The 12,014-nt window shown below is 48.1% G+C and overlaps 1 protein-coding gene across 4 annotated transcripts in view; it reads right to left on the bottom strand.

Annotated features, from left to right (window-relative positions):
* DAAM2 (dishevelled associated activator of morphogenesis 2) overlaps positions 1 to 12,014 on the bottom strand; it is a 119,717-nt gene that overhangs the window by 15,426 nt on the left and 92,277 nt on the right. For 3 of the 4 annotated variants that reach the window (XM_054490872.2, XM_063666185.1, XM_054490876.2), the window contains 6 exons: positions 10,878 to 10,985; positions 8,493 to 8,519; positions 7,351 to 7,457; positions 6,178 to 6,262; positions 3,484 to 3,590; positions 3,208 to 3,296 (listed from right to left, as the gene is read on the bottom strand). In XM_054490872.2, the coding sequence (XP_054346847.1) occupies positions 3,208 to 3,296; positions 3,484 to 3,590; positions 6,178 to 6,262; positions 7,351 to 7,457; positions 8,493 to 8,519; positions 10,878 to 10,985 (523 nt within the window). The remainder of the gene's footprint in view (positions 1 to 3,207; positions 3,297 to 3,483; positions 3,591 to 6,177; positions 6,263 to 7,350; positions 7,458 to 8,492; positions 8,520 to 10,877; positions 10,986 to 12,014) is intronic. The other variant, XM_054490878.2, reaches the window with a different exon arrangement.

Raw genomic sequence — 12,014 nt, 5'->3', positions numbered from 1 at the left:
TTGAACAATGAGAACACATGGACACAGGAAGGGGAACATCACACTTCGGGGACTGTTGTGGGGTGGGGGGAGGGGGGAGGGATAGCATTGGGAGATATACCTAATGCTAGATGACAAGTTGGTGGGTGCAGCGCACCAGCATGGCACATGTATACATATGTAACTTACCTGCACATTGCGCACATGTACCATAAAACCTAAAGTATAATAATGATAATAATAATAATAATAATAAAAGAAAAAAAAATAAATAAAAAAAAATAAAAACTGAAAAAAAAAAAAAAAAAAAAAAGAAAATAGGTAAAAATTTTAAAAATAAAGTTCAAAACCGATAAAACTAATCTGGCAGTCAAGATGGGTTTGACCTTTAGAGAGGAGGGAGGGGGATAAAGTTTGGGAGGGGGACATGAAGAAGGCTCTGGGGGGCTGGAAGCTGTATTTCTTGACCTGGGTGTTGATTACACATGTGGTTCCCTTTTTTAATTCCTCAAGTAGGATTCTTACGATTTGTGTACTTTTCTATATGCATATTATGTTTCAAAAAAAGTTTATTTAAAAAGAATACTTGGGAAAGTTTCTGGCAATTTATATTGGTTGGGATGTTTTTTCTAAGGTTTATATGCTATTTGGAAAATCTGCAAAGGAATCCTCCTAAAAATGCGAAAATGTTGGCAAAACAGAAAATGACAAGAGTTCAAAGGAAATCAGTGTAAATGGGAAAATGCCCAGATGCAGTTCTGACATTTTAGATATATTCACAAGAATAATATATTCATGAATATATTCATAAGAATATTACATTTGCAACCATATTCATCTTGACTATATTCGGTGAATGTATTTATAATAAGAATCGGTGAATGTGGTATATTCAGCAATAAATATATTCATAAGAAGAATATATTCAAGAATTATAAGTTCATGAATATATTCATAGAAGAACTGGTAAATTTGTCAAATTTTGTGAACTGGCTTTTGGCAAATGGACTCAGAGCCCCTGCTGGGGCTAGGAGGGCAGGTGTCAACAGCTCATCACCTAGCTGGGATAGGCTAAATCTTAGCTCTTCCAGGAATACTTCCTGGGAGAACTGGAAGGAAGAATAAGAATCCCATCTTTGCACAATCCTCTTTTGTCCACTTACAGTCACACACACTGATCTGATTCTATAATACACAACTTTAGGCATATCTTTCCTATCTAGCTCTTAGAGGAAAGAGACCTATGTCTGGTCTATACAAGGACAGCAGCCATTGCTATACAGAGCAATTATTATAGAGCAGAGCTATAGAAGAGTAGCTTTCCCCAGCAGATCTTGCTATCCCAAACACATCTTACTCGGCTTAGCTTGATATCAAATGGAGACTCTTTCTTGAGTATCCACTGACTAATTCTTTTTTTTTTTTTTCTTCTTTTTTGAGACAGAGTCTCGCTCTGTTGCCCAGGCTGGAGTGCAGTGGCGCCATGTCAGCTCACTGCAAGCTCCGCCTCCTGGGTTCATGCCATTCTCCTGCCTCAGCCTCCTGAATAGCTGGGACTACAGGTGCCCACCACCACGCCCGGCTAATTTTTTTGTATTTTTTAGTAGAGACGAGGTTTCACCGTGTTAGCCAGAGTGGTCTCGATCTCCTGACCTTGTGATCTGCCCGCCTTGGCCTCCCAAAGTGCTGGGATTACAGGCGTCAGCCACCGCACCCAGCCTCCATTGACTAATTCTTAGGCTCCTGGGAGCAGGAAACTGAGATTAAACCTTTCTGGTGGCTAAGCTACTCTGGTTCCAAATCTCCAAATGGCAATTGCTCACATTTGTTCCACTGACCCAAGACATACAAATAGTTGTGCACACATGTCTTGGGCTGAACCCCTTACTTGTGCTGCATGCTCCAAAGGCAGTCTGCAGCAGGATGAAAGAAAGTTGTGAAGAAGATAAGGATTCACCCATCATCAGGGCAGGAGATATGGTCAGACCTTAGAAATAGAGAGTCACTGCTGCTCTCTTTCCCTCTTGACTGATTATCTATGCTTACCACCTGCCGGTCCCTTGCTGTATGTGTGTGTAGTGTGAAGGGGAACGAGATCTGATTACAGAAAATGTCTGCCTTAGCTCTGCATGCTCCACCCTATCCATAGACTCTCCCTGAAGCATCTCAATGGATTTCAGGAAGGGCTGCTCTCTGGACTGGGCATCTCAGGGAGTACTAACTGGCCCTGGTGTCCAGCAGGGGGTGCCCATGCTCTGTTCTGCCCCCAGCCTGGTAACCTCAACATCCTGGAAACAGGCTTTCTTGCTCCACTCTGCTGACCCTGTCCTCCCCACAAATGAGCCTCCCAGCCTCTCCTGCTTATTGCCTCCTGAGTCCGCATGTCTCTGCCCACCGTCCTGACCTCCTGCCTCTCCTGACAACTCCACGCCCCTCCCTACTCTGCCATCAGCACAGGCAGCCCCTGGGGAGTACTAGGGGACAAGAGGGAAGGGACTGATTTTGAAGATCAGCATCTGCATTCCTACCCTGGTTCCACCACTCACCAGTGTCGTAGCCTCGGGACATTAACACAGCCCCACTTTAGAAAGGAGAGAATGGAGGCACACGGAAATTAATAATAGCACCCACCCGTGGGATTGCTGTGATGACCAAATGAGGACCAGCCAAGCAGAGTGCTTCACACAGTGCTTGGCGCATGGTTCTCATTGAACTACAAATTTCTCATCTGGAAATGGCCTGTGTTGGAGGTGTTCCTGACTCAGAAAATCAGATGCCTCTAGAAATCAGCTTGTGCAATTTCCTACTTTCTGAATGGCTCACACTTAAACTAACGTGCCCAGAAGTCTTCTATGAGCCTAGTACCTCTCAAGTAGGGTAAAGACTGATGAGCTCAGTCCCAGCCAGGCACTGTTGTAGGTGTGGCTATTATTATCTTTTCTACCTTTCCATCCCATGCTGGGGCAGATATCAACAGACGCCCCACCTTGGAGAGCTTGCATGCTGAGGCATAAGGAACATGTCACAAGGTTGGCACATGTGCTAATATAAGCAAGTGCATATTTTTATAATAATCATCATTTTACATTTTGTCTTTGACTTTTTGCTTTTGTTTTTGGATTGAGAATAAGAAAGGGGTTTCCCTCTGCCCCTGTTCACTGGCTCCCACCCACCCTGCCTTTCTCAGATGCCTCTCCACTCTAAGCCTCCTGCAACCCTCAGCTCTACCTTCCACTTTGGGCTTTGCCTCAGCCAGCCGCTCCTGGAATTTCTTCTTGAAGAAGAGGGCTTGCAGTCGCTGCTGGTAGTGGTCGATCCTGTAGACAAGGTGAGCCATATCTTGAGGTATCCCACCCCTATCCTGGCCAGCCCCAGCTCCCGGAGCCAGCTCCAGCCTCCTCTCGAGCCTGCCCACCTCCATCCCCTTCCTCTTGGCAGAGCCCCACCTGCCCCACCTGCCAGAACCCCACCTGCTCGTATCCCCGCCATGCCCACGGCCCCAACCTGCTCATTTCATAGAGGAAGCGGTCAGCACGGGCCATCCGCTCGATTTCATGCTTGTGCTCCTCCAGGAGGTCAATGTCACTCTTCTCCGGGATGAACTTGAGGAGCTGCAAAGAGCAGGTGCAAGTCACACAAGCAACTGGTGAGCAGCAGACATGGGGTGTGGGGTGCGAGAAGCTGTACTGACTTGGGTCAAGATGGGGAGGGTGCCTTGAAAGAGAGAGGCACCCTCGTGTGGACAGATTTGTTTCATCTGCCTGAAGGGGATGACAGGGCACCCAGCTCTGAAATTCTTTTTTCTTTTTTAAAATTGAGATGTAACTGATATACAGTATTTCTTTCTTTCTTTTTTTTTTAAATAGGGTCTCACTCTGTCACTCAGGCTAGAATGCAGTGGTATGATCATAGCTCACTGCAGCCGTGACCTCCTGGGCTGAAGCAATCCTCCTACCTCAGGTCCTGAGTAGCTGGGAATAGGCATGTAGCACATACTGGGTTAATTATTTTTTATTTTTTTATTTTGTAAAGACAGGACCTCACTGTGTAGCCCTGGCTGGTCTTTACCTCCCGAGCTCAAGCAATCCTCTCACTTCAGCCTCCAAAAGTGCTGAGATTATAGGTAGGAGCCACCACATCTGGCCTAAAGTACACTATTCTTCAATGTACAGCTCAATGATTTTTCTTTCCTTTTAAACAAACTTGAGGTATAATCTACATAAAATAAAATGCACCCATTTTAAATGTGCAGTTCAGTGATTTTTGTCAAATCTCCATCCATTGAATCACCATTCAGATTAAGATAGAGAACATTTCCATCCCCCAGGAAAGTTATTTTGTATCACTTCAGTAAGCCATTCAAGTGAATATAGGCTCTCAACTGAATTCTAGGACCTTAGCCAGATTTGCCTGTCCTTGAACTCATGCTGTATTCTCTCTTTTATGTCTGACTTCTCCCCAGCATAATGTCTAAGGTTCATCCATCTCATGGTAGTTTATTTATTGCTGAGTAGGATTCTACTGTATGAATATACCACAGTCTACTTATTCACTTTCCTATTGATGGACAGTTGGGTTGTTCACAGTTCGGGGAATTTATAAATAAAGTTGCTATAAATAGAGTTGGCCCCTGAATAACACAGGGTTGAACTGTGCAGGACCACTTGTATGTGGATTTTCTTCCGCCTCTACTGTCCCTGAGACAGCAAGACCAACCATTCCTCTTCTTCCTCCTCAGCGTGAAGACAATGAGGATAAAGACCTTTATGATGATCCACCTCCACTCAATGAACAGTATCTTTTAATGATTTTCTCTCTTTTTTTTTTTTCTTTTTTTGATGGAGTCTCACTCTGTTGCCCAGGCTGGAGTGCAATGGCACCATCTCAGCTCACTGCAACCTCCGCCTCCTGGGTTCAAGTGATTCTCCTGCCTCAGCCTCCCAAGTAGCTGGGACTACAGGCACACGCCATCACACCTGGCTAATTTTTGTATTTTTAGTAAAGATAGGGTCTCACCATGCTGGCCAGGCTGGTCTTGAACTCCTGACCTCAAGTAATTTGTCCGCCTCAACCTCCCAAAGTGCTGGGATTACAGGCATGAGCCACCGTGCCCAGACTTCCTTCTAATAATTTTGTTAATAACGTTTTCTTTTCTCTAAGCTTACTGTGTTATAAAAATACAGAATACATATAACATAAAAATATGTTAATTGGTTGTTTATCTTATCAGTTAGGCTTCTGGTCAACAGTAGGCAATTAGTGGCTAAGTTGTTGGGAAGTCAGAAGTTATATGTGGATTTTTGACTGCGTGGAGGGTCAGTGCCTCCAGCCCCCACATTATTAAGGGTCAACTATATTCCTGTGTATTTATTTTAGTCAGTATTTGTACTCGTTTCCCTGGAGTTATACCTAAAAGTGGGATTACTAGGCAATAGGGCGGGTGTATGTTTAGCTGTAGAGTGCACTTCCAAGTAGTTTTCCAAAATAATTGTGCCAGATGAGAATTCCAATTGCTTCACATCCTCGCCAGCACATGCCATTGTCAGTCTTTTTAATTTTAGCTACTCTAGTGGGTGTATGGTGCCCCCTTATTGTGTTTGACTGTATTTCTCTGATAACTAATCATATTGAACACCTTTTCATATGCTTATTGTCTATTTGGAAATCCTCTTTCATGAAGCACCCCTTCAAGTCTTTTGCTCATTTTTAAGTTGATTTCATCATTTTCTCATTGATTTGTAGAGTTCTTTGTTCTGAATATGATCTTTGTTATATGTATGTATAGCAAATATCTTCTTCTAAGGTTTGTCTTCTTTTCATTCAGTAACCATGCCCTTGATGAACAGAAGTTCTTAATTGTAATGAAGTCCAATTGATGATGTTTCTTAGTGTGTGTGTTTTCTAGGTTTCCCAAAGGATCCAAAAAACTGACAGGGAAGAGATTTGGGGAAGATATCACTATTCCTCATCTGACTTTGCCTTGGAGTCAGATGGGAGAACGACTCCTGGAGAACACTTAGCCTTTTCCGGCTTTCCCCGAGAAAGGCTGGCCCAGGGAGGCTTCTAGAAACCTTCTCCCTAACTCTTCCAGCCTGATTTCTCCTTGACCCAAGAATCGCAGCCTCTCTGGGGGCTGTTGGGAAGGAGCATGGCTGCCCCCTGGGTTCAGTTCCCCTTCCTTCCCATGAGGGTCCTCACCTGCTCCAGCATGTCCTTAGCGAGGTCCTCCTGCTCATCCATCTTCAAGATGGCCTGCCGGATCTCCTCGTTAGAAAGCTTCAACCTAAGGCAAAACCCCACCTCAATCCAGGACAGTCCTCAAACCTTCTTCTCCAAAAGGTATCACCTCTGCCTTCCCTCATTCCCTAACAGGACTTGGGAATATATTTAATAGTATTCCCCCCACACCTCCTCTACAAAGCCTTCGTAGACTAGACTAGTATGATTCAGTCCATAAACTTGATAATGAGCATTTTAGTGTCAAAATAGAGACGTGAGGGTCTCTGTTCTCTTGATAATCCATCAGAGCTGATGGGGCATTTGGGAGTAAAAGAGATGTCTTCAATGTAGACCAAAGGGACAGGGCAAAGGGTTCCTGATCCTTCTCCTCCTCCTCCTCATGCCTAAAAAATGCACAGCATCTCCACAGGAGGACAGGATTATCGGCAAGCCACTAAGAGGGCAATTTCCTGCTGCCTTCATTCTCAGAACACAGAATCGCTCTCAGTCTTCTGACAGCGCCTTAGCTCCCACACAGCTGTCCCAATCAGTCTTGCTGTCTGGGAGAGGGAGAAGCCACACACCCCCATAGCCCTTCCCTGTCCCCTCCACATGCACCCCCATTAGGAACCCTAGGGATTCAGAACTCTTTCCACCATCAAGTGGGGGAAACTGAGGCCTGGGGGCTTGTGAGAAGAAAGGGAGGAGGATGTCTCAGAGGCGGCTGGGGCAGCACTAAGAATAGTATGGGAGGTGGTGCCCTCTGACCCTGGCTCAGGCAGGAGGCCCCCCGTACAGAAGCTGTGCTGTTAGTGCAGATACTGCCCTGTTTGTTCGGCAGCCGCGGGAAATGCTTAGGGGCTGAGATCATGCTGCTCCATGGCCTGAGCCAAGCGAGGCCCTCCGTGGGCTTAGAGCAACTCAGCTGCCAGACGCTGACCAGGCTGGGCAAGGGCCTCGTGACTGGGCAGTTTCCTGCCTGCAGAGCCCCAAACTGCTGCTCAAGGCAGGTTCCCAGGAGACAGTTCCAGATCAATGCCTGCCCTTCCCAGTGGACAGCAGAAAGGCAGGGGCCCGAGACTGCCACCACTCCATTCCTCCACCCCCTTTGTCCCCCAGGCATCCAACTCAACCACCTTCTTTTGCACATACTTGGAAAGAAGGATGATGCAGTTTTGGGCCCTCCGGCCATCAATGACCGACAGCTCTTTGACCTTGCGGGAAGCCAGGTAGATGTCCTCAGTGGAGCCCAGCTCTTTCTGCAACCAACAAGTCAAGTGGACAGTTGAGGTGTGTGTTCCCTAATCCTCCTCTTACCCACCCCGCAAGAGCCACCTCCTACCAATCCAGGAATGCTCCTGGTGTGAGGGGAAGGGGGAAGAAAAAGACAGGAGACAGAGGAGGGTGGCTAATAGCTAACTTTAAGAGAAGGTATCTGGGACTTTTCCATAGGCTCCAATGGGTTGGGGAAGGACACTGAGGAGCCCCTCTACCTATTTTTTTTTTTTCAGAAATTTTCTTTAGAAATTATCCACTCTGGGCAACGAGGGAAGGGGCTATGCCAGTGGGTCAGGGTATGACTGATCCCTGTGGCTTTGGGCAATGTGACATAACCTACCATGTCTCCCACAGAATCAACTCCCACTCCCACTGCCCAACCCAGAGGCCCTCCTCAGGCTTATGCTGAGAACCTGGTTGCAAACCCCCCTAGGGAACAGTTGCTGACTCCTAGGGACTTCAGGCACAGCCCAAGATGCCCAGGGTAGAGAGCATCCACAAGTTCAGAGGTATGGAAACTGAGGCAGAACTCTCTCCTCTGAGTCCCAGCAGGCAGATTCCAGAGAAATCATTGATCCCGCCCCACTCCTTCTCTTGGGCCCCTGGCGAGGTAGACAGGAGGCTGTCTAGTGTGCTGTTCTTCCTCTGGGAGGTCCCTCTTGCACAACTTCAGGGGCCGCCTCGCATGGTTATCTTTGTGAATTGTGTCATGCCTACCCTGTGTGTCCTTACAGGAAAGGCTCTCCTTTGGCCTGGTGGGTAAGACAGCAGACCTAGAAGCCTTCTCCTCATTCCAGGAGACATTGACCTCCACTGCTGCCAGGGGTCTATTTGATTACCTCCCTCTGCTACATTTCTTCTTTCTCTTTGGGGGCCCTCTCCCATACTACCCTGTATGAATGGGGAATAAGGTAGAAAGTGGAATGGACAAGTCCTCTCTGTCAGGCCCAGTACAGAGCAGCAGCCCGGGACAGCAGTTAAAAGTTGGAGTGGTCAGAGCCCCGAGAGTAACTCACCTGCTGAGAAGGATTAGTTATCAGCTCCTAGGCAGCAGCCACAGCCAACAGAGAATTAAACATGCACAACATTAGCCAAGACATTTGGGGACCCAGAAATAGCATGACAGACACGGGGATCCCTCAGCATCTACACTGTCCACTTCATCCCAGTGAGACCCATGGTTGTAGACAGGCACCCATAAGTGGCACTAGACAGGAGCTGCTTCTAGCAGACATGCACTCACGGAGAAGCCAAACGAAGTGGAGATCAGGCAGTTCCTCCCATCTGCCCAGTGCGACCACCACTCCCCAGTCAGGGCAGACCAAACCCCTGAGTTCTCCCACCCCAGGCTTTGCTGCCTGTTCTTCCTTTTCCTCTGCTGAAAACCTGCGGAGAGGGTGGAGGACATTCCTCCATCCTGGGATGAGTTCACCTTTCTAACTAGGGGAGGAGTCACAAATGAACTCGATCTGGAAGCTCCAGAAAGTTGTGTTTATTGAGGCAGAGAAAAGCAAGTGTCCTTGAATTTGCTCACTGCCCCTCATCTGTCCTTTGATGTGCAAGGGGAACTGAAGAGGCACAGCCCGCACCTCTGTTCTCCCTGATGCTGATGGAGTGGAAGCTACCAACTCAAAACCTGCATGGGGCACAGAGAAGACCATGACTCCCAGGACCTCCCCTGCCCCACAACCGAGAGAAGAGGCAACAAGGTTAATACAGCCTCCAGGATCTCTCCAGTCCTGCTGCTGGGATTTCGGTCCCAGAGACTAGACGGCCCACTGAGTGAGGGGAGGCAGGTGACTGAACTGTGTGGGCTCAGAGAGGTGAAGGGGACAGGACAGGGGGTCTTTCAGTCTTAACTTTTCTCAACTCACCAAGCTGGGAGGCCCCAAACCCAGTTTGTACAAAATCCATAACCTTCTTTCCTGACTGGCCCCATCCCAGCCTCACGTCAGGGCCCTGGAGCCTAGGTAGGCTGTGCCAGAGCCCTGTCCTGCAGAAAGATTCTCAAATGAGGAGGTGGCCTGTGATCACCAAGCCTGGTACGCTTGCCACACACTCCTCTGTCCTCAGCCCCACTCGTGGAGAATTGGCTCACAGGAACCAGTGCTCATAAGAGTTCCTTTCAGCTCTAGCAGCCTTAGCTGCCAGCCTGACATGGGCATGGGGTTAAAAATGTCTCCTGGAATTAGGGGTAGAGAATCCGATGCTGTGGGCACCCACATTTAAATTAAATAAACAATCATCTGGCCAGAGCCCTAGGAGCGGCTGCATGTGTCCTTGGTCATCCACAGATCAGGGCTGGGCAGAAAGTGAGCTACGGCACCCTCACCAGCTCAGTGGGGAGCCAGGCCACAACAGCCAGCCATTGCCAGGACCCACTCATTGGCACCCAGGGAAAGCCTCAAGACTGAGGTCCTAGGCTAAGTAAAGAAAACAAGGAAGATGGTAGCCCAGCCCCAAGAGGGAGAAGTCCCTCTGGGGCGGGCCAGAGAGAAAGCAATTCCCTGAGGCTTCTAAGCTGGTCATTCCCCAAATGGACTTAGAGGGAAGGCCCCCAGCTGCTAGTTACCATGCGGATTCCTGGGCCCCAACTCATCTCCTGAATCACATTCGAGGATGAGGTCTGAGAAGCAACCCTTTTGGCAATCCCCACAGGTACTCGGCACAGTTTCAGATTCCCACCTCAGGAACACCCTGCGCTCTGCCACCAACTCATCCCCTACTTTCTCTGTGACTGGAAGACCAGACTTGCTGGTAGCCACCTGCACATAGAGCCTTGAGAGCAATATCCAACGCCTCCCCGGGCCTTCCCAGGCCCAGCCCCAGACTCAGCCTCAGCCCCCTGAGTGACATGGAGCAGCACCTTCTGCCTTCCTTGCAAGGCAGCATCCCCTGCTCGGTCTCATAGAGGTGTTGACAGACAAAATGTGGTGGAAAAGTGGTTTGAGAAGTTATTATGCCTTCTAAGCCTAGTCCCTAAATCCTGGGCCAAAGACAGCAAGGGTCCACAGTGGTCAGGCCTTGCGACTCTACCTCCGATGCTCCAAGATGGAAGAGAGAAATGGACAAAACACCATTTTAATACTTGGTGTATAAATATGAACCATAATACAAGGATGTTTCCCCCTATGGTCTGTGCACCTCTACTTCATACCTACATCCTCAGCAAGAATAAAATCATCACCTTATAAAGAATAAAATCATTCAGTATACATGTGAGGAAGGAAGGAAAGAAGGAAGGTAAGGGGAAGGGGAAGAGGGAGGAACGGAAGGAAGGAAAGGAAAGGAAAGGCAGGCAGGCAGAAAGGAAAGGAAGGCAGGCAGGCAGAAAGAAAAGGAGAAGCTGAGGTTTGGATTCAAGGGTATGGTCCAAGAGGCCAGAGGGTATGGGGTCTTACCTGGTGCCTCTGGTAGGCTGAAAACATTTTTTCAAAATCCTCTAGGTCCAGAATCCGAAATACCTGCATGTCATCAATCTCATTCCATACGGTGCCAGGGACACGCTCCTAAGATTCAGGGTAGGGAGAAGATCCCATGGTTGGCCCAACTCCATCATGAAGATGCCCCATGCCTCCCTAACCCCACTTATCTCCCAACTGCAAATACTAAGACGACCAGGATTTCAGACCTTCAGAAGGCAGTCGGTTGCTCCCCTCAACCTCCAACTCTCTTGAATACTCTGCTCCAGGGTAGAGGCCAGAGACAACCCCCTTCTCCTCCCTTGTGCATGGAGCCACATGTAAGCATGTTCTAGAAATCATGGGGGGTGCTGGGGGGATGGGTAGGCAGTAGGAAAGGGGGTGCACCTCACTTTTTCCAAAAGCAAAGTCAGAAGCTGCACTCTCAGGGTACTTCACACAGGCCCACTCCCCCTAAAGGGCAGGGTACCTGGGAGTCACTCCTGTCCTTGGCTGCCATCATTGGAAGATTAAAGCCATACATATTTTGGATCCTCAAAGCTGCAGCATGGACTGTATTTATGTATCTCAGATGGTTTTCTTTCCTAAGGGTCTTCCTCCCACTTTCCCAGATTCTCAGAAAGTGGACAAATACCAAAGTTTGGGACCTGGCACCTGTAGTGACACTGCTGAGACCAGAAAGACTCTGCCACAATTTCCCTTTGGTCAGACCCAGGGAAGGTGTTACCATCCTTTACAACTGGGATATGTCCAGGGTTTTACATTCCAAGGTCTCTCCATTTAGGCCTTGCCCCATCTCTGTATAGGACCCTTGCACTAGGGTCTGGATCCTGACTGTTAGTCAAGCCAAAAAAAAAAAGCCCTAGCAGTCTTGTAGCACCCTGCTGATGGTCCAGAGCACAGCCAGCCAAGCTCCTGACAGGGTGTTCTAACCATCTCCTCTCAGGAATCCCCACCTCATCTAGAGCTTTGCTGTCCTTCAGCATAGAATCTCTCTGCCTTCCTCTACCTAGAGCGCAGCTGGGGAACCTTGTTTAATGCCTCCTCTTCTCCCTACAACTCTCCCTCAGAAAGACTTGGAGAGAGAAACATACCTTTCACTCACTGTTATTTTCT

This window comes from Pongo pygmaeus, chromosome 5 (genome assembly GCF_028885625.2).
Source record: "Pongo pygmaeus isolate AG05252 chromosome 5, NHGRI_mPonPyg2-v2.0_pri, whole genome shotgun sequence".
In the NCBI taxonomy this organism is placed as follows: domain Eukaryota; kingdom Metazoa; phylum Chordata; class Mammalia; order Primates; family Hominidae; genus Pongo; species Pongo pygmaeus.
The sequence above is the reverse complement of the archived record's forward strand: the minus strand, read 5'-3'. Positions and strand labels throughout refer to the sequence as shown.